This window comes from Tachypleus tridentatus, chromosome 2, assembly GCF_004210375.1.
Source record: "Tachypleus tridentatus isolate NWPU-2018 chromosome 2, ASM421037v1, whole genome shotgun sequence".
NCBI classification, from domain to species: domain Eukaryota; kingdom Metazoa; phylum Arthropoda; class Merostomata; order Xiphosura; family Limulidae; genus Tachypleus; species Tachypleus tridentatus.
In genome coordinates this window covers 34,926,119-34,952,029 of record NC_134826.1, presented here as the reverse complement: position 1 = coordinate 34,952,029, position 25,911 = coordinate 34,926,119, and the positions used below count along the sequence as shown (strand labels likewise).

General features: G+C 31.4%; 1 protein-coding gene across 4 annotated transcripts in view; it reads left to right on the top strand.

The window, feature by feature from the left end:
• Window positions 1-5,802: 5,802 nt before the first annotated feature.
• The window catches only part of LOC143240805 (NAD kinase 2, mitochondrial-like), a 37,279-nt gene continuing 17,170 nt past the window's right edge, over window positions 5,803-25,911 (top strand). For 2 of the 4 annotated variants that reach the window (XM_076483918.1, XM_076483909.1), the window contains exons 1-6: window positions 5,803-6,359; window positions 11,862-11,950; window positions 13,041-13,211; window positions 13,853-13,936; window positions 20,085-20,324; window positions 21,537-21,688. In XM_076483918.1, the coding sequence (XP_076340033.1) occupies window positions 5,901-6,359; window positions 11,862-11,950; window positions 13,041-13,211; window positions 13,853-13,936; window positions 20,085-20,324; window positions 21,537-21,688 (1,195 nt within the window). In that variant the 5' untranslated portion in view covers window positions 5,803-5,900. Of the gene's footprint in view, window positions 6,360-7,243; window positions 7,353-11,861; window positions 11,951-13,040; window positions 13,212-13,852; window positions 13,937-20,084; window positions 20,325-21,536; window positions 21,689-25,911 lie in introns of those variants that run through there. The other 2 variants (XM_076483933.1, XM_076483923.1) reach the window with 2 other exon arrangements.

Sequence of the window (25,911 nt, the reverse complement as noted above, 5' to 3'; positions counted from 1 at the left end):
ATTTATTGCCAACGACGCAGTCTGCTCAATCCAGACCTCATCAAATCGGCTTGGAAACAACAAACACAAAAGTGGTCGGAGTACTTTTAATGTAAGTCTTTTGTTCCGTCTTTTTTCTGCAATTCAATCATGCCAGGTGTCTTTAACACTGATTATGTAGCAACAGTTCTAAGGTAGTTTGTTTTATATTCAGGCATAACGCTACACAAAGGGTTATCTATGCTCTGACCATCACGGGTATCGAAACCCTGTTTCAGTATAAGTCAGCAGATACACCGCTATGCAACTTGGGGACATTAAGGAACTTACTTTAACTTTGTTAAACTAAGAACAGTTACAAATAAGTATAAAACTTTAACAACGTTGAGGGGAAAACGGTACCAGTTGTTTGTTTATTTCTTGTTGTCATGGAGACACACAGTAGTTTTTTGATGACGAAAAACCTATTTGAAATAAAATAAAAAAACATTTCATCAACATCAACAAATTACCTCAAAAACCGTGGAAAAAATTGTCCGTACACACCTCGACCAACAACAAACAAACAGCAATAAATCCCAAGATACAACAAACTACAAAACCTTACACTGCTGTGTACCATATGTTCCCGACATCAGCGAAAAAATAACCAACATTTAGAAAAACTTATATTAAAACACAACATTCCGGTAAACACCAAATGTATTAAAAAACCAGGTACAAAACTGAAGTCCATACTATGTAAAAACTACACTGACAAATACAACACCAACATAATTTATAAAATACAATGCAACAACTGCCACGATTTCTATATTAAAGAAACAAGCATAAAAACGGAAACTTGATTCATAGAACACAAAAGAAAACACTTTCAAACGTTTTCGAACACTGCAAATCGAATAAACATAAACATAACCATAGAAAACACCCAGATACTAAGTAGGAAAACAAATATAAACAAACACAAAATCAAAGAAGCCCAACTTATACAACAACTAAAACCAAAATTAAACCAATATAAAGGAACACCTTTATACCTATACTAATTAATAACCTAACATCCACCTGCAACGCTCCATACATTCCGGTACCCGTTTATATTCTCGTCCCTAAGATATATGCCCGTAATCGGTCACATTCAAACTCTCTCTTTCTTAACCTGAAGATGACCTAGGAAGGTCGAAACGTTGTTCTCTCCTTATGAATAAAAGTGTTAATACCCATACCAGCCGTTCTGAGATACAAACATACAGTATGTTATATACGGTCTGTCAACCCCAAAGAATCGAACCATGAATTTTAGAATTGTAAATCCTCACTTTTCTTCTGACCCATCGCTCTGCACCGTTGGTGAAGTAACAACGGTACTATGTAATCAGCTGAAATGAACGACAGAGATGTGAAAACAGTTTGAAAGGTAAAGGAGCACCCCTGACGATGGTGAGATAAACCAGTTCTAATTAGTTGTTTTTCATGAGAGAAAAATGAAACAATTGGAAATCGATAGACAACTTTAACCACGAGAGAAAACAGGAAGATAAATACATTGATATTTTGAGATACAATATGTATTTATAACGTTGATTTTCTAGCTAAAAATTAGTCCGAAAATGAAAATCGTAAAGTAGATTTATTCTGTTGTATGTTTTTTAAAATTTGAGAGTCGCTGGCTCGAATCCTCGTTCCACCAAACATGATCTCCCTATCAGCGTGAGGGCGTTATGAGACGGTCAATCCCACTATTCGTTGGTAAAGAGTAGCTTAGGAGTTGGCAGTGGGTGGTGATGAATAGTTGTCTTCCTTCTAGTCTTTCACTGCTCAATTAGGGGCGGGAAGCGCAGATAGCCTTCGTGTAGATTTAAGTGAAATTCAAAACAAAGAAACAGAAGATGTTCTTAAAATACTCAGATAACAACTTTCCGATATACATAAGGAAAGTGAACAATTTAAAATACAATTTCAGTGCTTCTGAAGGACCATATAAGTGCCCAGTAAAATATATCAGTAGAGGATGAATGTGGTAACATAAAAATTATTATCATTTTAACTCTTGTCTCACAACAGGAGTTTACTTAATGTGTTCGTTACTACAATTTATATGGACCTTATAGGCATATTTTGATAAGTGTTGTTCTTACTTATCTAATAGTGTATATATTGTAGGGCATACTTGAATATAATGTATAATGAATGAATCAAATATAAAAATTTTGATATTTTTTCATATTTCCCTATTTTACTTGGTTGCTGGAAATTCAACGTTTTGATCTGAAAATACTATCTTTAGCTAATATTAAATTGTTGATAATTTATTTAAATGAAACTTAGTAAAATATAATAAGCATATTAAGTATTTTAGGTTAGTTTTGATCTTGTATTTACTTAACGTTGTTTTATTTATACCACTACGTTTTGAATATTAATTCACGTGGTCATCCCCGGGAACCACGGTACATGTATGTTATATTTGAAAAAAAAAAAAAAAAAAAGTAATCCAATGATAATTTCAAACAACATTGGTAAAATTATTGCATATTATTGATAGTTTATAAAATAATTCTAAACGACACTGTGTAAGTTGTTGCACTGGTTTGTTAGCTCACGTGGTCACCCATACTAACACCCGACGCTTTACTGTACAATGTTTCGATTGTTAATTCCTATAATCATCCCAAACAACAATAAAAGGCTTACATTATTGTCCTGGTAATTCAGATAGTCGTTCTAAACAATACAGTGTTACTTACTACACTGGTACATTAGCCCACTTGAACCCAAAACCAGAATTACCGCACAATCCAATTTGACAGCAGGCATTATCAGCCAAGGTTGCTTTTACCATTACTTTTATCTTGTCCTCACTCAAATAATTGTAAATACTTCAAGCTACCAACCCAACTGCCACCACAAAGCACTTCGCCTTTTATCAACCAATTCAACCAAACAAATAGAAACGTTTCCGCTACTTCAAGCCATCTATATCAAACTTCCGAAAAACAAAGATTCCATTACATCAGCAGACACTACAAATTTTACCACCATGTTCTCTCAGGCTAAGCCTCACACCTAGAGAAAAAAATGCACACAGAATCAATCACCACTATCATCCACTTTCGACGAACAACCTTCCTGAGATCTTCGTCAAAGATTCCGGTCCCGCACATCTATATCCTCCACCCCTACCAATGGTGACGGCTTCTCCCCTTTCTATTCAACCAACTTTAATGATTACAACGACTACATGAAACACCGTCGTTCTATTTCCAAGCCTGTAACGTCACGAATGCAACTTGAAATTGAGTTTTTCGGAATACTCCAATTTTCCTTCATAGCAAAACTCTCTTGCTTCAGATTTACAAATCACTACTAAATTAAAAAACAGTATGTTCCACAAGAGCCGTTTTATTTATGAATTCTGGATCTCCTTTATTCAAAGCTCTTTGTAGTGATTGAGGTTTCTTGAAGTATACACTCTTCTTTAAGAAAGCTTAAACCTCAAAACTTAAAAAACAGCCCCATCCACCATCATGAGAGTCAACACAACCTTCTTTTAGTAAGATTAAACAATAAAACTTAAGAGTACACCCCCACACCACCATCGCGAGTGTCAACACAAGCTTATGTGAGTAAGATCAAACCTAAAAACTTAAAGTACAGCTCATACCACCATCACGAGAGTCAACACAATCTTTTTTCAGTAAGATTAAACCACAAAACCTGAAGTACAGCCCATACCACTATCACGAGAGTCAATATACCTTCTTCAAGTAACATCTCCAATTAGTATGCCTGAACACTAAAGTTACAATGATTTTTAAAAGAGGCCCAAAACTTGAGCAATTTCGTATGGTTCACTATTAAACTATTCAAAAACTTTTGAGTTGTGAGTCTCTTTTATACACCAAACGACAAACAACTATCTTATGTATTTGCTTGTTTTGGAATTTTTTAGCAAATCTACACAATGGTTATATTAGTACAGTCGTTCTTAATTTTGAACTTATAGTCAATAGTACCCAGTGCTAAGTGCTACCAAATAGTGGGTTTTGACTGTCACGTATAGCACACACATTGTTCAAAAGTACAAAACGCGTTTTTACAGCAATTGACCGCGCATCCATAGTAAAATTTAAAATTAAACCTAAATCCTTACCATGAGGACTGGACTGGACCATGAAACTCCGAACCTTGATTAGTTGCCTATGCACAGTGGATATGTAGAAAGTTTGTAAAAAAAAAAAAAGGTGCTACGAGAAGTTTAAATAACTGTATGGCTGTTCACATAAAATCCACAAACATCAAATGAAAAGTTAACAACCTCTGTATATATGTTTGACTTGTTTGAGTATGCAATTTTAAAGCAAATGAAATGTGTTGCTGTTTGTTTATTGTTGAAATTTATTGCCAACAAGTCACATAAACCTACTGTAAAAATCGTAGTCCTATAAATCTTGACAAAAATAATACGGCTTCGGTATTCCAATAGAAAAGTGTCAACAGAAGCCATTGCGTGCCTAGGGCCTACGAAACCTTTATGTTCATCAAAACCTTCCCTAAAAGTTCATCTTATACGGTTAGTAGTGCCCATGAACAGAAGGTGCCTAGGCCCTACAATCGTAACGGTCCGAAAACCGTTTAGATCGGTAGTTTGTTACATAGAACATCCTAACTCCCCTAAATAGTTCTGGATTAAACGAAACGTGTCGATGGCAGCAAACATAACGAATATAATGTGGTTGAAATACTCTTCTTGTTTGTTTTTTGAATTTTGCGTAAAGCTACTCGAGGGCTATCTGCGCTAGCCGTCCCTAATTTATCAGTGTAAGACTAGAGGGAAGGCAGCTAGTCATCACCACCCACCGCCAACTCTTGGGCTACTCTTTTAGCAATGAATAGTGAGATCGACTGTAAAATTATAAAGCCCCCACGGCTGAAAGAGCGAGTATGTTTGGTGCGACCGAGATTCGCACCCGCGACCCTCGAATTACGAGTCAAACGCCTTAATCCACCTGACCATGCCAAGCCGCTATTCTTCTTCTACTTTCTTAATGCTAAAAAGTTATTGGATTAATATACTGTTATATGAAAAGTAACATTAATTATAATCATGTTTCACCAGCTTGCAAACGGCACCCATACCATAACAATTGTTATTATACATTTTTCTTAATGCTTGAAAATTCCTGAGGGACAAGAAAGAGAATGTAGCTCAAAATAAAAATATAATAGGGCTAATACTAATGTCTTACAACAAGCATAAAATCAAAACTTGTGGACTCAGTAGATAGCCCGATGTGGCTTTGCTATCAGAAAACACACACACACTAAAACTTAAAAGTACAATTGTTTACTTATTGGAAACAAAAAAATGAAAATTTCAGTGTGATCTCGTTAACGTTTTTTTTTTAAATAAATTATTCGCAATATAAAATTTAAAATTTAACTACTCCAAAGTATAAGCACATTAAATGAAGTATAATAACGACAAAACCTCTGAATATGTTTCTGATATTTCGTAGATATGTGTCTAAAGTTGTGTTGTTATGGCTTCTCTCAGAACTGGTTTTATACGAAGACAAATTAATTTTTTACTCGTGTGTTAAAAAAATTACCTTGGTACCAATTATTATCTCAAGTTTAAGAGATACAGAAACAAAGTTTTAGTTTCGCATTTAATTTCTTAATGTTATCATTTTTATTATATAAAAACGTCTCATTGAATTATTTATTTTAACTAAAATATATTTTTGCTTCATTTATAATTATTATATATTGATTTTTAAAAACATAAATTAGGATAACTGGAGTAACAGTCTGCACACGTTACGCCACGAGGAATATTATAATTTCGGTTAACGGAGATGTGGTTACTGTGAGTTTTATAGAGTGCAAACTACCAACTTTTAGGTTTTGAAACCATGATACAGTTACTTCGTTGTTTGCCTGTTTCCGGACTTAGTTTATTCAAATATGAATCAATAAGTTGTGGACGTTCATTTCTGAGAAAATATTTTAACTGGAATGGACACCTCCAAAGTACTATAAACTTGGGCCTTATATTGAGATCATGGTGCCCTCTGTCGACTAAAATGCAGAATTTTGTAAATTACAACTTGTCTGCGATATTTTTTCACTACAATTCAAGTAGCAAATACTATGTACAGAACTCAAATATCTTTCAGCGTCTGACAAACGGTACGCTTAAGTACATGTATAATACGGTATCTTACAGGAACATGAGCACTTCTCATTATCAGTTAAACCGGGATATACATCACTTTAGACCTAAAAAAGCTTTAATACTGACTAAGTTTTCACGTTATGAGTATGAAAAAAGAAGACATCCAGATTTGTCAGAGGAAGAGCTTATAAAAAATGTGAGTCCAATGTTTATCTGTCAGAAGTTTCATTAGATGTATCCTTCAGTTTTGAGGGCTTTAATTTCAAAATTAGTTAATTATTGCATTACTTGATGTAATCAGTTTTGTGGTTTGTTATACTTTGTACCAGCTTACTAAAGTTGTTGCTCTTGAGTTTTTTATTTTTGTTTTGTTTTATTAAGGCTATTCAACTTCATTACCTAACACTGAAAAAAAAAAAGACTATATTAATGTAAGGCATAGTATAATAAAATGCTTGCTTGACTGTTTATTTTACAGTATGTAGTAACATAAATATGTGTATCATTATATAAATGTGATTGTTGTTCAAGTATATTTATAACTTAATTTTATATGTAATAGCTGTTGCTGTTTGCCTTTCTTTAACAGTAACTTCAAGTGATAAATATTTTTCATATTTTGAATACAATTTAATGATATTTAAAAAATTTGGTAATACATTATAGTTGATAAATTACAACACAGATTAATTTAGTATACATCATACATATATTAGTGATAACTAATTTATGTTTTTCTTGTTTATATATTCTACTAAAATGTGTTTTGTACTTTCTGAAACCTATTTTAAGTAAAGTAAAAAAGTATTTACATTTTAAAGCAGAACTGACCAAGATTTGCATGATATTTTACATGAATGTAATAACAAACTAGAGATCAGTTATCACTAATATATGTATGATGTATACTAAACTAATCTGTGTTATACAACATTAATGTTCAGAACTAGGTCATCATTCCATTTTTAAAATTGGGTCATGATCACTTGTGTGACCTTTCTGTAGCAATATTGTTAACTAGTGTATGTCTTTAAAAATATTAATACCTGTTTAGATACTCAAAAGAAATTACAGAGGCTTTATAGTGCATTATTATTGAACAAAATAACTGCTTTATGTACTTAGGACACTAAACTGGTTTTATATTTCTAGATTTATCATATTTTAACTTGTTTGATGGAAAAAACAGGTAAAATAGTTTGTTAGTCTGTATAAAATTAAAAAGTAAAATATTATAATTTCATCAATAATTAAAAATAAAATTTAGCTTTTATTCTCTATAAATTTGAAATAGATATATGTAAATAAATAATTTGCTTAAGTGAAAGATTTACCTGTAATACTAATATTTTCTTTTGTATTCTATGCATCACATTAATGTCTTCTCACTGTAAGTTATATATATATATGTAATAAACACACAACTTACAGTACTTTGAGTTATAAGTACATGTTGGATCTTGACATTTTGAAAGCATTATGAATTTGTTGCTAGGTGTATTTTCCCAGTAGCATATTTAGAACAGCTACTAGCAACAAAATTATTTTTATGTAAAATTAACTGTACGTGATGACAAGAAAACCAGTTGAAGTTAAAATGTACCTCAAGATGGCTGATATGGGTATTAAATTTCTAAATAAAGTACAGAACAACATTTCGACCTTCTTAGGTCATCTGTAGATTAACCTGGAGATGACCTAAGAAGGTCAAAATGTTTTCTATTTTAATAAAGGTTTTAATAACCATACTAGCCATCTTGAGGTACATTTTAATTGTAATTGTGCTACATTTAATTAATTAATGTATTAAATTTTTATAAGTATTTTCTGTTCAGTTGTTATCCAAATTCAATTTTATTTTGTAACATTGTCTTTATTTTGCTTGTTTCACAACAGTTTAAAGATGCTCTATTTGGGCAAAACAAACTGGTGTTTCTAAGCCATAAGTACATGGTTTTATAAAATCTATAGTTCCTTACTACAGATGGTCATCTTATACCAAAAATAAGTGTATTTATATTAAATGTTAGGAATTAAATACTTAAAGCTGATAAAGCATTATAAGTCAGTAGATCTGACATTTGTGTTAATTATGGACGAATTAAGAGAAATATGGAAAAAAGAATCTACAGTTTACATGATTTTTATTTTATTACCTCCAATGAACAATCGTTTGGGCACACTATTTATAATTTTACTGTTGCCAAAACTGCTCTGTGGATATTGAATGGTATGAGTAAAGTTAGCTGAGCTTTGTTTTTGTTGCCAAGGAATCTATTCAAATGAATTGTTTAATAATTAGCTTTGATATGCCATGTAATTCAAATGGAAGTGGTAAAATTAAAATTGTACAAGTAAGTGAAACATATTCATTAATTGCAATCACACTGACCTTCTGTACTCAGAATCTTGAAATGTAAATAACTGAATTGCAGAAAAGACACTGATGTATTGATACTCAACAGTAACTTGTTTTTTGAAGCTTCCTTCTGAAATATATGGTAACAAATTGTTTCTAGTCCTTACTAATCTTTTGTGGTAAAAACACTTTCCTGCAGTTAGAGTTTTTAATTACTGTAATGTTGAAAACTGTAGAAGGGGGCATGACAAATTAAGAAAATTAATGAAGTATTTCTGACCTTATTTCTAAATTAAACTTTTTTTTTGGAAATTGTATTGCATGTTTATCTTCCATTAACTTTCTTTGTATGTGAAATAAAACTGAAAACCAAAAACAAGATTCCAGATTTGTTTGCTTACATAGCAACATCTGAGCTATTCAAGAGTACGTCTTCCTCATCTCTTAGTCAGAAGACACAGGTTCAGGTCTAGTCCTGAAGACTCTTTTCAATATTTGGCATTTTTATGAAATAAAAAAAAAATTTGAAAGTTTCCTTTCATTGATTCATAATAGGATTTTGAAATAAATTTATCTCATGTAAAACTGGTACGATGTTTAACATATATTTATTGAATATCTATTGTAATTGTGAAACTACACTATGAAATATCAAAACAAGGTATTCCTACAAATAAACTTAAGTCAGTCTTTACAAATGAGGAAAAGTACAAAATTATAACTTTTATGAGGTTGTTAGGTCTAAAATAATGTAAAGTCAGGATTTATTTCAGCCACAAATTAACCATATCTTAAACCCTGGCTATCTAATTGTGTGTCAGTTTACTGAAAGCTTATAAACAAACATCTTTTTTGCATATAAATATTATGTTGAGCTTTGAATATATTACTTGCATACTGAAACATAAGAGTATAGTAATATGTTACACAGTTTAGCTGTTTTGTTAAATCACTTGTAACTTACTTGATGTACCCTTTTTTAAAAAAAATAGTTGTAATTGTATTTGTACTACAACTGTTGCTAATGATAACAGTGAAAACAGCATATTGTTAATAAACAGATTTGGAAAATTAGTAGAATTTACTAATTGACTAATCATTGGATTCGTTAAGCAGGTACATGCAACAAATCGGTTTTCTTAAATGAGACAGCAAGGAAACGCCAAAGTAACTTATGAAGCTAAATTTTGAGTTTTGATATCCACAGTGTACTGTAGCCCATTCTGTAGCTGTGTTTTAAATAACAAACAAACTCACTGACACATTTTGATTACTTGAATAGTTAGAGTAATCTAAAGTACTAGCAGTGGCAACAATGATTTTGATGTATCATGACTCATGAAAATAATCAATTCTAACTGATTAATTTGAACAAACATAAATTTATCAACAGTACTTATAAACAAAAATCATGGTGGCTGCATTTCAATTACTAGATAGTTGAATAATCAGAAATGCTGCTTTGATTAGTTGAACATTTTAGTAGCATCAAACATCAGTTGATTATTTTTTGTGACATTAATCAGTTTAGTCATAATTTTGTTTATTATTTTGTGTCATCCTTAACAATGTAATTGATGATTCATAGCTAAACAGTGATTTGGATTGAGTTAATCATGCAGTTCTATTTTTAAACATGAGTATTTTTTATAATTTTCAATAAAATTAACTAAGGTAAAAAGTTCACAGAATCTCAGCAGAAAGTGAAGCCATTTGTCAATAACTAGTTATGAATTACAAGCCTGAAGACCCTTAAACGTTTTAGGTCATCCCTTAAGTAATGTCCAATTCAAGATTCAGAAAAAGAGAAAGGATTTCAAATGCTTTTAATGTTACTTAATCAATAATATATGTTCCATTATTATTAATTACTTTTTACCAATGATTCTCAAGGTTCTTAATGCCACTTCTATAATATTCTTGGGGTTTGTAGGAAAAGAATGAAGAGAAGGTAGTTTTGACATCTTCATGTGTTCCAAGTTCTTTCCCATTAAGATATTTCTGCAAACTTTGGAATATTTGATAATCAGATGGGGCACATTCTGAACAATAAGGAGGATGTGGAAGTTTCCCAGTCTAGCTCTTCAATCTTTGCAGATGTGATCCTTGCTGTATGAGGCCATGCATTATCCTGGTGTAACACAACATCTTTACAATTGATCAAAGCAGGCCTCTTTTCTTTCAGTGCAACATTCAAATGCTCTAACTGTTACCAATAGAAGTCTGATGTAATAGTGACATTGAGTGGCAGCAACAAAGTGGATCACACCAACAATATCCTACCAAATACTTAACAAGACTTTCCTAGGGTGGAGGTACATTTTGAGCTATCCTTTGGCCAGTTTACTTGCACTGAGCTATTGTTTATGGCACCTAACATTTTTATAAGATATCCATTTTTCATCTCCAGTCACTAACCTGTACAAAAAAGGTGAGTTACATTCACAAGAGTGCAGAGAAGTACAAATGTGTACTCTTGCTTTTAAGGTTGGCTTTTGTCAAATCATGATGGACACATTTTCCAAGTTTTGACACCTTTTTAAGCTGTTGCAGATTAAAGTGAACTGTTGAATGGGTTGAATTAAGCTTTTGTGGTAGTTTTTCAACTGGTTCAGCACAATCTGCATCAGGTGGAGCCAGTAGCAAGTTATCATTAAATTCAACAGGACTACCTGAATGTGGTGCATAACTTAAGCTGTACTCACCTGATCTGAACATCTGAAATCACCTTCGACATTTTCTTTTGTTGAAAGACTCCACACCCTAAACATCTTGAATGTTTCATGTGGTTTCTGCTACACTGTTGCCTTTTTTAAACTCGTAAAGCACTATATGCCTAATGTGCTCCTCAGACACATCCATTTTCATAAGGTTTTTTTTTTTATTAATGATCTGAAAAAGTGGAGTTAGGTTAGTTTCTTTTATTTGTGTGAACATTTTTATATGTGTCCTACTACATATTTTAGTCATTAAAGCCTTCTACAAAGACAGAGATGATGATGCACTTTCTATATTCAAATTTTGACATTACTTATGGGATGACATGAGAGTTATATTTTGATTTATTGTTAATTTGGTAATATTTTATATCAGAATTATGTTTTCAAGAATTAAAAGCTTAAATAATGCAATAAGACATCAAGCAGTTAAAATTTGAAACTAATACCAAAAAGAGGGAAAGAGAGAGAGAGAGTGAAACAGCTGTCACTAGAGGGTTTAGGGATTCTACAGACATTTCTTTGTTACTATTGGGTTACTTGTTTAGTTTTGATATATAATGATTTTCACTTAGTTTTATGTAATACATATTTGTCTTGTCATTTTATTTCGTTTGTATAGTTGGAAGAAAGAGGATCAGATTATCAAAGTCTTCTTCATCATCATCATATTCACACAAAAAACAAAGACTTAGTTGTGGAAACCCTTAGGTGAGTTCAGTCCATTAATTCATTGTTTTTGAACATTCAGAATTCTGTGATTTTTAAGTTCTATACTTTATTAAATATTAAAATGTGTTTTTTCATACTGGATTTTGTTTGTATCATAAGTGTTTGCATATTTGACTGGTGAAAAATGTTGATGTATATATATGTATATAATTTGTTATTACTGTCAGAAGGCATGAACATTTTTAGTATTATAGTAACTTTGGTGAAAGAAAATAGGTCATTGTTGCTATTAAAGTTAGCATCATTCTGACCCAAATACTTCTCAGTTAAAAATGCATATTTAAGTTGGTGGCTTTTTTGTTATGTAATAAATCAGAATGATCTATATTTTGGAATTTAATATACACACACACACACACACACACACACACATCATTTTAATGTACACAAAACACATTAGTGGTGGTGTGTAGGTTTATTCCCAATTAGTAAGTATAATTCAGTATTGTAAAATCACTTTGACCATTTATAAATCACTTCAGCATAGTTGATGTCACTTGTGTTCTGAACTGAACATTTTTCACAGTTGTCTGGTATCTGTGTAAAATTTCTGTTTCTGTTTGTTTTTTTTTACAGTTGTTGAAATAAATACCAGTATGTTTTCTCACTGGTTTCAAATTGTGAGAAAGTGTAAAAAGCTATTTTATATTTAAAGTTGTAGTATACTACCAGTTTAGTTTTCTTCATTTTCAATTTTCAAAATTACCTTTGTAAACTGTTGCAACCATATTACTTACAAATAGGTGAAAAACACTTGTAAATTTAAATGAAGCAGTAAAACAGCCACTTAAAATCTTTTCTATTTATAATGTTAATTATTATTTCATTTAATAAAGTTTAAATCTAGTTCAATTTGATTAACTTAGTTTTAAGAGTTTCTTTATAGTTTTTAATAGTGATATTTGAACCAAACAAGAAAGGTTAATTTCAAAATACAATCTGGATTGGGTATACAATTTGTTTAAACCATAATTAGAAAAATTTGAGATGAAAATAAAAATTTCATGAGCTTTTGATTTTAACTTCATGTTGAAGAAATGTTGGTAACATTAATTTCTTTTCACTGCAGACAACATGGAATAGAAACAAGTGTAGTAAACAGGTTTGGTTATACAGATGCCAATATTGAATGGGCTGACATTATTTTCACAACTGGTGGAGATGGAACATTTCTTATGGCTGCAAGCAAGATTCATAGACAAGACAAACCTGTTATAGGCATCAATAGTGACCCTTCACGGTATGTTTGTATAGACAATCTTCATTAAGCCAAACTAATAATAATGTTTTCTTACATTAAATGAATATAAAATTATATAGTTTTTTCCTGTAATATATTAGAACATGTTAACTTTCAAAATATGAACACAAATCCTCCACTAGAGATGTGTGTGTTACTACTCAGATAGTTTCCAAGATTCACAGAACAAAAACTTCAATTTGATATACAAGTTCTTTATTTTTTAGTAAACACAGACACAACACCTCATTTTAATAGTATAAGAAATGATCTAAAATGTCTTCAGGTATTTACTGTGGATCAGTTGAATACTAGTGTCATTTAGTAAGTGCAGTGAAAACTATTTATACAAATAGTAGAATTTCCTATATGTTTATTGGTGGTAACAGACGATTGTTGCTACCTATTAATTACGGGCTTCACCTGCACTGTATTATTTATAAATCTGTTTAAAAAGATAATTTCAAGCTGTTGTAACTACGTAACATCTGTTATATTGTTTGATCTAATTGTGTTATAAAAGTTATTATAGGATATTAACTAATATCAGTAGTGTTAAAGATTTACATGACAAATTGTTATTTTCAGTGTGTTTTACAGCAGCTTATGAAACACTTTTTTCTATTATTATTGACTTTTAGGTCTGTAGGACACCTTTGTCTTCCAGTGAAGTTTACTGATTGTATACCAGAAGCTGTTGAAAAGCTCATGAATGGCCAGTTCAAGTAAATAAAGATTTGTCTTTTCTTTTGTATTCTAGTTATCTGCACTCAAACACTGAATATTGCAAGTATTATCATCAGTGTATTGTGCAGTGAAATGTTTAAAATTAGAAATAGAAAAAAAAAAAGTATGTATCGTTTAATTTTTTGTTGAATAACATTGAAAATCATTTTCTGTTATGTTCTTAATTGTTGGTTTTTACCTTTTCACACATAATTTATTTTTGATATTTTATTTTTCTTTGCTATCCTTTAGCATTTTTATTTAATTACAACACGTGTCACAGGCATTCTTGACTCATATTTAAAAAAAAGAAGTTAAACCTTTTTAATATACATATTAAAAAATTACTAACACATAGTTAACTAACATTCACTAGTAAAATACTAATGAGGACAAAAGCAGAAACAATGTTAAGAGTATTTGACAAGTTTACTATGAAATTCTTCAATGCCAATTTTAAACAAACTGTTGGGAGATAGTATTTTGAAATGTGGTCTTTTTATTGGTTACAATCATCTAATTCAACTAAGTATAATTGGCTGAGAAAGCATAACTAAGTGTGTAGAAAGTAAGCATGGCATCTGTCAAGTAACTTGTTTTTCTTTCCTACAAATGTTCCATAAGGAGCTTTAAAGAATAATGTGTAAACACAACAATTAACTTGGGTTTTTCTGTGTATGGAAGTTTTGGTCTGGTCAAGTTATTTTCAAGTTACAAAGTCCAAACATTATATTTGTGAAGTTGTGCATCAGATTGAAGTTTGAGAATTATTTTTTAATGTTTCTTTTAAAATAAAAGAATTAAACATAGATAATATAAATTGTAACTTTTAATACCAACTTTGTTAGTATACATTGATAGTAAGATTGCTTAATTAAATTCTAGAGGTAACAAAGCAAAATATTGTGACATGGGAAATGCAGGGGTGGCTGTAATCATAGGGTTACATGTGTTTCTACATGTATGTAATATAGTAATAGAAGTTCCACTGTGAGATAGATTGAATTATTTGTACTATTTCTACACTATCATATATTTCATTTCAAAACTCTTTGTTAAAAAAACAAAACAAGTACATATTTACAATTGTATGATCTTATTATAAACTGTAGAGCATGAGAAAGAAGCGTGTTTTATAAAATATATTCAAACGAATTACAGCTATACTTGAATTCAGTTATTTTTAGTACCATATGCATATAATTACAAGTAATATAAAAACAAATGTTTTCTTTCACATTTGAACTCTTTGTGATTTCTGGTAAGCAAATTTTGATATTGCACAACTGGAGTTGAGAGAGTGTGCCATATCTGCTTGAATAGCAAGTAGAGCTAGTGAAAACAAGTAAATTTGGCTGATTTTGAAAATGATCTCTCGCACAATATGTACCCAAAGTGCTTAGATACATGCACAGTTGATGTAAACATTTAGAAATATGCTAGTAATTTTATGCTCCAACAAGAACTTAGTCATATTTATAGCAGTTTTTGAAACATGTAGAATCATCATTGTGCTTCATAAATACTGTGAATTCATCTTCCAAATCAACTTGGTATGTTGTAATCAGTTCTTGTGCTTTGTGACATTGTTCACCTTCAGTCAGTTGATTATACTACATAAGGACTCCAAGTTTATTTTTGATATTGGCTCGTTAATTTTGAGAAAATGTTTATTGATGATCAACAAGTATGTATCATCGCAAAACTTCTCTCCCAGTTCCCACCACACTTTCAGAAGTTCCCTTATCATCCATCTGCTTTTTTCCTAACTCTTTTACTTGCACCAGTGTCAGCATATTCAGCAGAGAAAACCATAGATTTTGTTTTTCTTCCAATAAAATGAATTGTTCATCTTCTCTCAATTACTGTAGGTAAGCATACAGGGCATCAGAATGCTGCACTATGGAGCAAATATCAGTTCCTGGTTTTTGCAGAGATTTGTTCATTTGGTTGATGGTCCCCAAAATATCAAAATATCAAGGCAATATCAAACACATCTAATTTTTCTCTGAAAGATTCAGTCTCAACAACTGTATCAGCTTGTTGTCTGACTGACTGAGCTGTGTCTGTGAGTGCACTTTTTATTTCTGTGTATTTTAACCCTATTGCCATGGGCATCCTTTACTGTGCATGACACATGGTTTTAGTGTCTTACATTTGTTTGTTTTTATGTGTAACATAAAATATCATTTGAAGTCATTCTAGAAAGTGAAAAGGGATAACATTGATTTATTTCTTTTCTTTTGGTAGTATTTATTTTAGCTTATTAAAATACTTCATTAAAAAAGTTGATTTTTTTTATTTGAAAGATTTATATTGTTAACTGAAAGACTGCTAAATTTTATGAAAATATGTGTACCATATTAAAAGCTAGTAATATTAAATCTAGAAAGACATTTAAACAAATACAAAGAAGTCAAGTGGTTGATCATATTGACCAAGCCCATGTTGAGAGAGTTAAAGTCAGTGCTTTGGTTGCATTAGTACATGCAGACCACCTGGTTTGTGACAGGTTTTAAACCACATGAACCTTCTTTGTGAAATTATCCATTAATTTGTCCACTTCTGAATAGATGCTGATAAGTTGTTTATTGACTGTAAAATTAAAAAAAAAAAAGACCTCATTTAGACAGCACTTAGCTACCTCTGCACTAACTGAGTTCAAGCTATACACAGTACAGGATATTCATTCAACAAGAAGATTGACTACACGAAATCGAGCTTGGACACCTGAATACACAACAGCCACATTGCTGGCATTGTCATAAAATCATAAGACTTTCCACAGCAGTCTGTTAGAACAATAAGTTAATCATTCAACCTTTCCTTTATTTTATTGAACAGATATTCAGTATTATGTCTTTTGATTGGTACAGATCCAAGAAAACTTTCAACAGGAGTACCATCTCACTTTGCATATTGCAGAAATAGTGCCAGTTGATTGATGTGAGCAACATCTGGTGTGGAGTTGACACTAATGGCATAATACTTTGCCAGTTTTAGTTTTGCCATTGTTGCTGATTTGACTTTGTCATCCAGTATCTATATGAACTTGTCATAGATTGTGTTGAGGATAGATTGGAAGTGTTTCCGTTTCTGATACTTCATTATTTTTGTAAATGTATTAACAAAAAAGTATCAAATTGAGCAAACAACTGCAGACATCCAATGTAACTACCATTGTTAGGGGACCAAAATGCATCAGAATCTCTTCAAAATGGAAACCATCTTTCGCTAGAAAAAAGAATTACAGTGACAAACAACTTTAATATGTCTCTCCAGTATTGCTGTAATTTTAGCAAATGATTTGCAATGATAAAATCAATTCTGTGTGAATATGTATATTTATGAACTATTTTAAAAGTGGCCGTATGGTAGTTACTACATTTGTGTACTGTTAATCTAGCAATTCTGTTTTCCAATCAGAACCATTTTGATAAAGGAAATCACTACTGTTGTTTTGAAAAAGGTTGGATAAGTAGCAAAAAACCATTCCAGTTGATGGTGAACATATCAATGAATCCCTAGTAATTGTCTTGTTTTTGCAAGTGTTCTAAGTGAAAAAGCTCTTGTCATGCAATTTTTTTTTTTATAGAATAACATACTAACTTTAAGTCATTGTTCAAATTTCACTGAGGAGGGTTCTCAATGAGATGATGTATCAGTTCTGTAGACAATGTCCATTCAACAGGGTCTCAACTAAACACATTCTGATCAATAGTTCAAATGACAGATTGTTTTTGCTCAAATTGTTTAAGTGATAGTTTTCTGGATTACATTTATTCTGACTTTCTACCTTCAGTTATATAGGTACTCAGGTAATTCTTGTTTAGGCTTAGCTTCATGTTTCTGAAGACCTTTTCACAAAAGTGAGAATTAAGCTTCTCATACCTCTTTTACTGTTTTTTCCTTTCATAGTTTTATTAGCCTTTGAATGTTCCACTTTCATGATGACATTTTAACTATCAGACATTTTAGAGTACCTGAAATGAACAAAATAGAGCCACATAATTTTTTTATTACAAACTACATCAGTTCTCTGAGAGTAAGCATCATTGGTGAAACAAATTAATATAATTTTTTTTATGGGTAGAAAAGCTTGTAGGAATTTTGGTTTTAATGTAGATGGTACATATAACCTTCAAATGCTTAGTCATGTATTTGATAGATACTGTAGTTGACACCTTAATCTAGAAAAAAATTAATGTTGGCATTTATCTTGTATGATGATAAACATTTTTAAATTTGTGATGAATAATTCAGAATTTGTGTGTGTTGGTGTTCATTTTAAACAAGCTCCAGTCCTTAAAAAAACAGTCAGGTTACCAATCTACTAATAAGTAGTACTTTATACACCACCACCACCACCAGAAGAAATTGTGAAATTAAGGCTCGTGTTAGGTACTTAATTGCCATTTTAAGAGATTAAACATTACAGATTTTGTTTTACTTTATTGAGAAAAAAATATAGCATTTTAATTTTTCACTGACCAGTACAAGATCCCAGGCAGTTATTTGCCCTTTGTTGAAACCTGGCACTGAAGCCACATTGCCTGAAGCAGGAAGATTTAGGTTTTGGCAGAGTTTTTATAACTTTAACAGTCAACAAAATGAAATTATTTATTGTTGGAGTTAAGAGTAATAACTATGTAAAAGTTATCCATCACTGTAAACAAACAAGTATCAGTTGTACTTGCTAATCATACAATCTGTGGTCATATTTTATTATTAAACTACCCGTACAAACAAGTATCAGTTGTACTTGCTAATCATACAATCTGTGGTCATATTTTATTATTAAACTACCCGTTTTATTTTTAATTTCTTATTCAGTGTAACATCATCTGTCTTTTTTTCTTCTGTAGTTTTTTTAATAGATGATGGAAAGTTATTTTGCAGCTTACAAGGAAATGGTCATCTTTAGTTTGATCTTGGTTTTACAGTTATTGTAGCATCATAGGGAACAAAGAAAAAATTTGATTGGATGTATATGATTATACCATTAGACACATGAAACTTGTCAAAAATTAATTTAACTCTAACTTTTATTGATGTACTTTCACCTTATGATAAAACTAATTAAATTGCTTAATATGTCTATACACTTTGTAAACTTGACATTTCTTAATATTTCTCCATAATTCTACCCATAATATGCCAGGAAGTTCTCAAATTTTAGTTGTAAAGCATAGAATTGTAAGAATGTATTTTGTACTTGAAATAAAAATATTTTATTTTAAGGAATTTACTTCATATTGATAAAAAATGAGAACTTTAGTTTATCTTCAAGTAAAGTAGATTATAGTGCTTCTATATGTATGAAAGTGCAAATCTTTTTTATTTAAAATTTATTATATATTTTTCAAAGTTGGCACCCATACTCAATTTCAAATATACAAGAACTGGTTGTTTTGTTATTATTCAACAAAACTATTTTAAACATTGAGTAGTATAATTTTTCTTCAGAATAATTTATCATGTTTTAAAATGTTATAAGAAAGTTAATGTGATACAAATACAAAAAAAAGTAAATTTAAGTAGTTGTCACTAATGAATTATTTATATATTAATTTAAATAATTAAAAAAATTATTCTTTATTTTGTATAAAGATTATATAAATGTTAGTTCTTTATACATCAATCAAGTTTTATGTATGATCTGAATTATTTATAGTAGGTGTTTATGACTTATTGGTCCACATTATATTTGTTTCAAAGTAATATATATTAAAACAAGTCAAGTGTTAATTACACTGTTGGTTATCACAGTTGTATCTAGAGCTTTAAATAATTGTCTCTTTTTCCTTTGTTAAATCCACACAGGCTGGTTCAGTTACTTTAGAACGCAATTTGACAACACTAATTATTCCTTTTTTTTTACGTGTTATTCAATGCAGTCAATAATAACTTCACTTTAAAATCACCACAAATTATCTAAATTATGACACTTGCATAATCCTGAACTAAAATAAATTTGTATTTCTAATAATCAGTAATTCTTGCTTATTCAGCATGGAAAGATTTAGTGATCTTAGTTATGTTTTGAAAAAAATTCTAATAAACTTTCTTAATTTGGAAAAAGCTCATAATTTATGTAATTGTGTAGGTGATTTGTAACACACTTTTAACCCTGTGGTATTTGATCAGGTGGACTCAGAGGCAACGGATTAGAGTGACCTTAAAAGGAGAACAAGCTTATACACCCCCTGTAGAACTTCATAACCAGCAACTTCAGTATCCAGAATACAGGTTTATAGATTGTTACCAAGAGCAGCATAACTGTCAAAAAGGATCTGTTGTCACACCTGATGGATGCTCCAATTTTGTTCACAAACTTCCAGTCATGGCTTTGAACGAAGTGTTTATTGGTGAATCTCTTTCTTCTAGGTAACAATTTTAAAAAACACTAGGAAAGAGCAACAGAATCCTATAAAGTTTCTCTCAAGCTGGTAACCTTGCATAAATGGTTTATAGTGAACCAAAATAAATGATTTAAATCACCAGGGAATTTGCAATAACCTGTTTTTGAAGGTTTAAACATTTGTACAGTTTGCATTTTGCTAGATGCTAATTATATCATTTAATTGTTAAATTTGATTGTGGAAAGTGTGGTACATGTTAAAATTGTTCGTTTTCACATAGTTCTGGTTTCAAACTTCAAGCACTTGTAAAGAAAAGATGGGACTTAAGAATTATAGAAACGATATCATACTACGTGGTCATATCTTTACCTGTGTTTGAATTATTATGCATGAAATCCACAATCATGCAATCACCTGTGCTATACTTAAGGTCCAACATACTGGTGGTTTCTATATGATACTGCAGTGTTTCTTATCAACAAAATAGTACATTACAAGGTTAAATTTCCTTAATGAAATTAAGAAGGCTCTTAGATATTGAGTAGTATTGGAAATGAGAGTGAATAGAAAAGTTGAAAACAGAGCTGTATAGATTAAAGTTTGATTGAAGCCTTATGCTTGAACTGATCAACAAATTCTGTTTATTGAAGAAAATTTAGCAGTTCTGATAATTATCTCTCAAAAAGTACAAATACTCTTGTGAAGTGAGAGTAATCTGCCATAAAGAACTCAAGCTATGTATCTATAAGATGCTTCAAATTCAAGTCTAGGAGTCAAAACACTATAAGCTACATAGATAGTAGTTATATGTATTATGACCATTCAAAATATGTACAGAACATTACACTAAAATATATTTATAAAAGCTTTATGATTGTTCCTAGGTAAAGCTATAATAACAATCTGAAAATTGAAAACATCATGTCAGAAATGTATGTAATTTCAGTAATTTTTAAGGAGTAGTTCTACTGCAATGAAACTGTTAGGTTGATTTGATGGTGTAAAGACATTTATATGTTTCTAGGGCCTTAAAGACTAATTCAGAATATTGGCAAATGATGTGAACAAATATCTTTATTCTGTTTAAGGTTGAGGATTCTTTATCAATTTATAGTTTCCGATATACTTGTAACTAGCGCAAAGTAAGTTCTAGTATTGATACACAAAACAATGCTTACACACTATGGGTGTGTTTTCTCCACATAATTTCATACAAGTTTATCTACCTTTTTAACAGGGTATCCTATTATGAATTGTCTGTTGATGGATCACCCAAAGTCAAAATTAAAAGTTCTGGCTTAACTGTCTGTACTGGAACAGGATCAACCTCTTGGTCATTTAATATTAATAAGTTGACCCCACAGTGTGTGGAACAGTTGCTCAAAATTGGTGAGTTTATAATATTGATAACATTTTAAAACATTCCATTTAATGAAAAGCTCTTTTGGTATCTCAAAGATGCAAGTGCTGTGACCTTTCATTTTGGAAATTGTATTAACTTTATGAATTTAAAATCATAAAAGGAAATATGTGATCTTAGTTACAAAAAAGAAAGAAATTTTTTTAAAAATAAAATCTGTGCTTTGATCGAATCAAAATATGTACATTATGATAATATTCTTTGTAGATATGATACAGTTTTAGGCTTGGAAATAGTAACCACTTTTTTTTTTTTTTTATCTGTCAAAAGAGTAAACAGCAGTAAAATAGTTCTGAAATAACCCTTCTATTTTCTGTTCAAAATAATAAGTCATGGAGTGTTAAATATTATTATGAATAATACTTTGGATACCTTATTTATTCTTTTAAAGATGTGAGAAAAAAACAACACATTAGACTATGCAAGTTAATTGAAACTGGGTTAATGAATTTGAGTTTATCAATACTAAAACTATAACTATCACAGCAAAATACTGAGCTATTAAAGATACATTCTGCAGACGTAGGTTATTTCACTTACATTATTAGAAATGTCAAGTAGTTTACTCCATTTTATAAACAAAGTTTAGAATTATACTGAACGAAATTATTTGAAACTTAAAGTGATATTTCTACAAATTATTTAGCTTCTCTATATAAAATATTTTTATATGACATACATATAGGAATTGATAGTTACTTTGAAATTCAAAAATATTTCATTGTGATATTTAATTTTTAAGAAACAATTAAAAATGTGTGGCTTTTGTGCAGATTTTAATTTAGTGATTAATGTGAAACTTTCATATATCATACACTGGCATAATTTTAAAAACTGAACTTGTACTGAAGTTAAGTTTCAAATTAGCAATATTTATTAAAATATATTTCATATTTCATCCTAGAGGGTTATGAGTACCATGTTATGCTTGGAAAACATTGAGGAAATTCACAAACACTACTGTATTTATAAAATTTGTGGCTTTTGGATAAATTTATGCATAAAATCAAATAAAGCATTTTATTGAATAAAATTATACTTGAAAGTATTGGGTTAAAAAAAAAAGTTAGAGGACTGACTAAAAGTTTATTTTGAATAATTTTGTTTTATTGAATGATGTAGTATTTTCCTTGGGACAGATTTTGTTATCTGAACATCATATTTTCATTGAAGTTTTTCTGTAGTTGCCATTTCATACCATCCCCAGATTTCAAATATGCACATGACAACTGAAACCTGAAATGTAACAAACAAATGGTTTTTGCTGCATTCTCTTTGCCTTTGCCCAGTGCTGTTGGGTTAACTCTTGTGTCATGTTTACAATAGTAAGCCAGCACCCTTATTTATAACTTGAATTGCATTTCCTTTTCAAGTCCAATGCTAATTTCTTGCTTATTTTACACCAATTGTAGTATACTTATAATGTGGGTCCTTCCATTCTTCTGAATACACACACACATATCTTTTTTTTATCATCTGCTTCAATAATGCATCATCTGCATATTCAAAACGTGTATCTTTCTAATTTGCACCTCTTACCTTTTCTCTTCCTTTCCATGTGTACAAGTTATTAATATAATTGGAGTTAAAGAATGTACTTGTTTTCAGAAATGTTCACCCAGTCTTTCTCTTAACCTTATTCCATTTTTCTCTTAAATTGCTTGTATCATTGACAGTGTTCTTCTCCACAGTTCAAGTTCTTTCAGTTTTACATATATTCTCCTTGTTTACTTCACCAAATGTCACTTTCAAATCAACAATAAATGTTAATAAGTTTCTCCTTTATTTTGACATATGTTCAGTTAATTATAAATAAACATTGCTCTTTGTTCCATGTAGTTTTCTATATCTGGTTTGGCTTTCTCTCAAATTACTATTTTTTCTAAGCACTTCTCATCATTATTATTTCTAGAATTTTATAAGTACCTTGAGTAGTGACACTCCTCTATAATTCTTGCAGTCCTCCATTGTATATAATACATGTATGCTTTTATACATGTTTCTACACAGTAGTTTCTTTCACCTTACTTACTGTTTTCTTCTACTGTACAAGGAGTCTTTTCATTTTCCAACTTACATTCCTTAACAAACTATCCTTATGTTTCTCTGTTGTGCTCCATTCTCTTCATTCAAGCTTCTTCTGCTGTCTCTTTTCTTATTGTACTCAACTTTGCTAGTTAATCTTCCAAATTATTACCATCTAATATCATTCAGTTATTTTCGCTTTTAATACATGTTTATTTTCTATTTTTCTATCAAAATAACTGCTATTTTTTTTATACACATTTACTTTTGCTGCTGTACATTTTCTAATCTCATAAACTGGATGATGATTGAAGATTATCTTCAGTTCTTATCCAATCTACCAGTGTATCTTTAACTTCTTTTATAAGTGTCCTTGTTTGGCATTGTAGTGCATCCCCTCATAGGACTCCATGGTGGGTGGGGTCAGTGGGCACTGAAATATTCCTTTTTTATGGATCCTCCAAAAAATTTAAATAGTGAAAACACAGTTCATAAGTAAACGACCACATCTTGAAGATTCTGACCAGCGTTCTTCAACATCTGTAACACCTGTTGTACCTCATTTTCTTAAACTGCATTCTCTTTCAGACAAACCTTTAGGGCAAATGTCTCCCTTTTTCATTCAGAAGGGACTAGAGGGACTTGCTGGCTCTCCAAAGTCAGTAAAGAAGCTTCAGTCTGGTGACATAGTGATGGAAACATCAACATCTCAACACAGTGAACTCCTCTTGCATTCAAAGGCAATTGGGGATATACCTATTGAAGTTGCACTTCATGCTACCTTGAATTAATCATGAGGAGTCATTGTTGAGAGAGATTTGAAGAACATCCCAGAGTCAGAGATTCTCACTGGTTTCTCTACCCAAGAAGTTTCTGCAGTGAGGCATATCTCCACTTGCAAAGATGGAAATATGATGCTGACCAATGTCCTCATTCTGACATATACATCACCATGTCCACCTGCCACCATCAAGGCAGGTTATCTTAATTGCAGGATACAGCCATACATTCCAAACCCTCTCATATGTTTCCAGTGTCAGCAGTTTGGTCACTTGAAGGCAACATGTCATGGTTCATTGATGTGTGCTCATTACAGTGGCAAGGACCACGATGCCTATGAGTGTGAAACATTCCCTCATTGCACCTCTTGCAATGGCTCTCACCCATCCTACTTTTGTTCTTGCACTAAATGGTTGGAAGCAAAAGAGGTGCAGCATTTGAAAACAATTCATAACATTACTTACCCTGAGGCTCAAAAGTTGCTGTCCACCACTTCATCTCAGATGTTGCTACTGCACTTCATTCCACTACTACAGTGGGAGTGCAGATGGATTTCTCTGTGCCTCCAAAAGAATTGTCCTCAAACCAAATGAAAAGTCTTTTGACATCCATGGTTAAAAAAGTTGAAGAATCAACTTCAACACCCATCTCTGTCCCTAACATACATTCCAGCATATACCAAGATCCATTTCCTTTGGTTCCAGGTACTGGCATTTCCTCAGGCACATCTTCTTCTCTCACCCCAAGATGCAAAACAATCATTCTTTCATGTCTTCAGTCTCCAGAATCCCCTTCCAACAGCAAAGACCTGCCCAATCTACCCAGGGTACCCATGAAGGTTGATAGATCTCCCTCAAATAAGGACAGTAAAGAAAAAAAAACATGGTCATAAACAGAAGGGTTCTCTACCCAATTCACCTGCACGTAAATAAAAATGGCCACCCTGATACAATGGAACTATTGAGGTTTACGTTCTAATCTGGATGGCATCAAAACTAATTGCTTCCTACCATCCTGTTTGTCTTTCCTTACAGGAAACATTTCTGAAACCTGCCAATACAGTCACCTCTCGGCAGTTTTCTTCACACAGAAATCACAGGCTGTGTGATGGATGAGTGCATGGAGGGGTGGCACTGTTAGTTGATCAGCATGTGGCCACCCTGTCTTTACCACTCAACACACCCTTGGAGGCCGTAGCCATTCGTGTTTTCTCAGGTCATACCATCACTGTTTGTTCTCTCTACCTGTTGCTTCGAGAGACATATGATCAATCAGGCCTTAATGCTCTCATTGAACAGTTTCCATCTCCCTTTTTAATCCTGGGGGACTTTAATGGACATCATCTTCTCTGGGGAAGTGCTGATATTGATTGGAGAGGTTGCTCCAT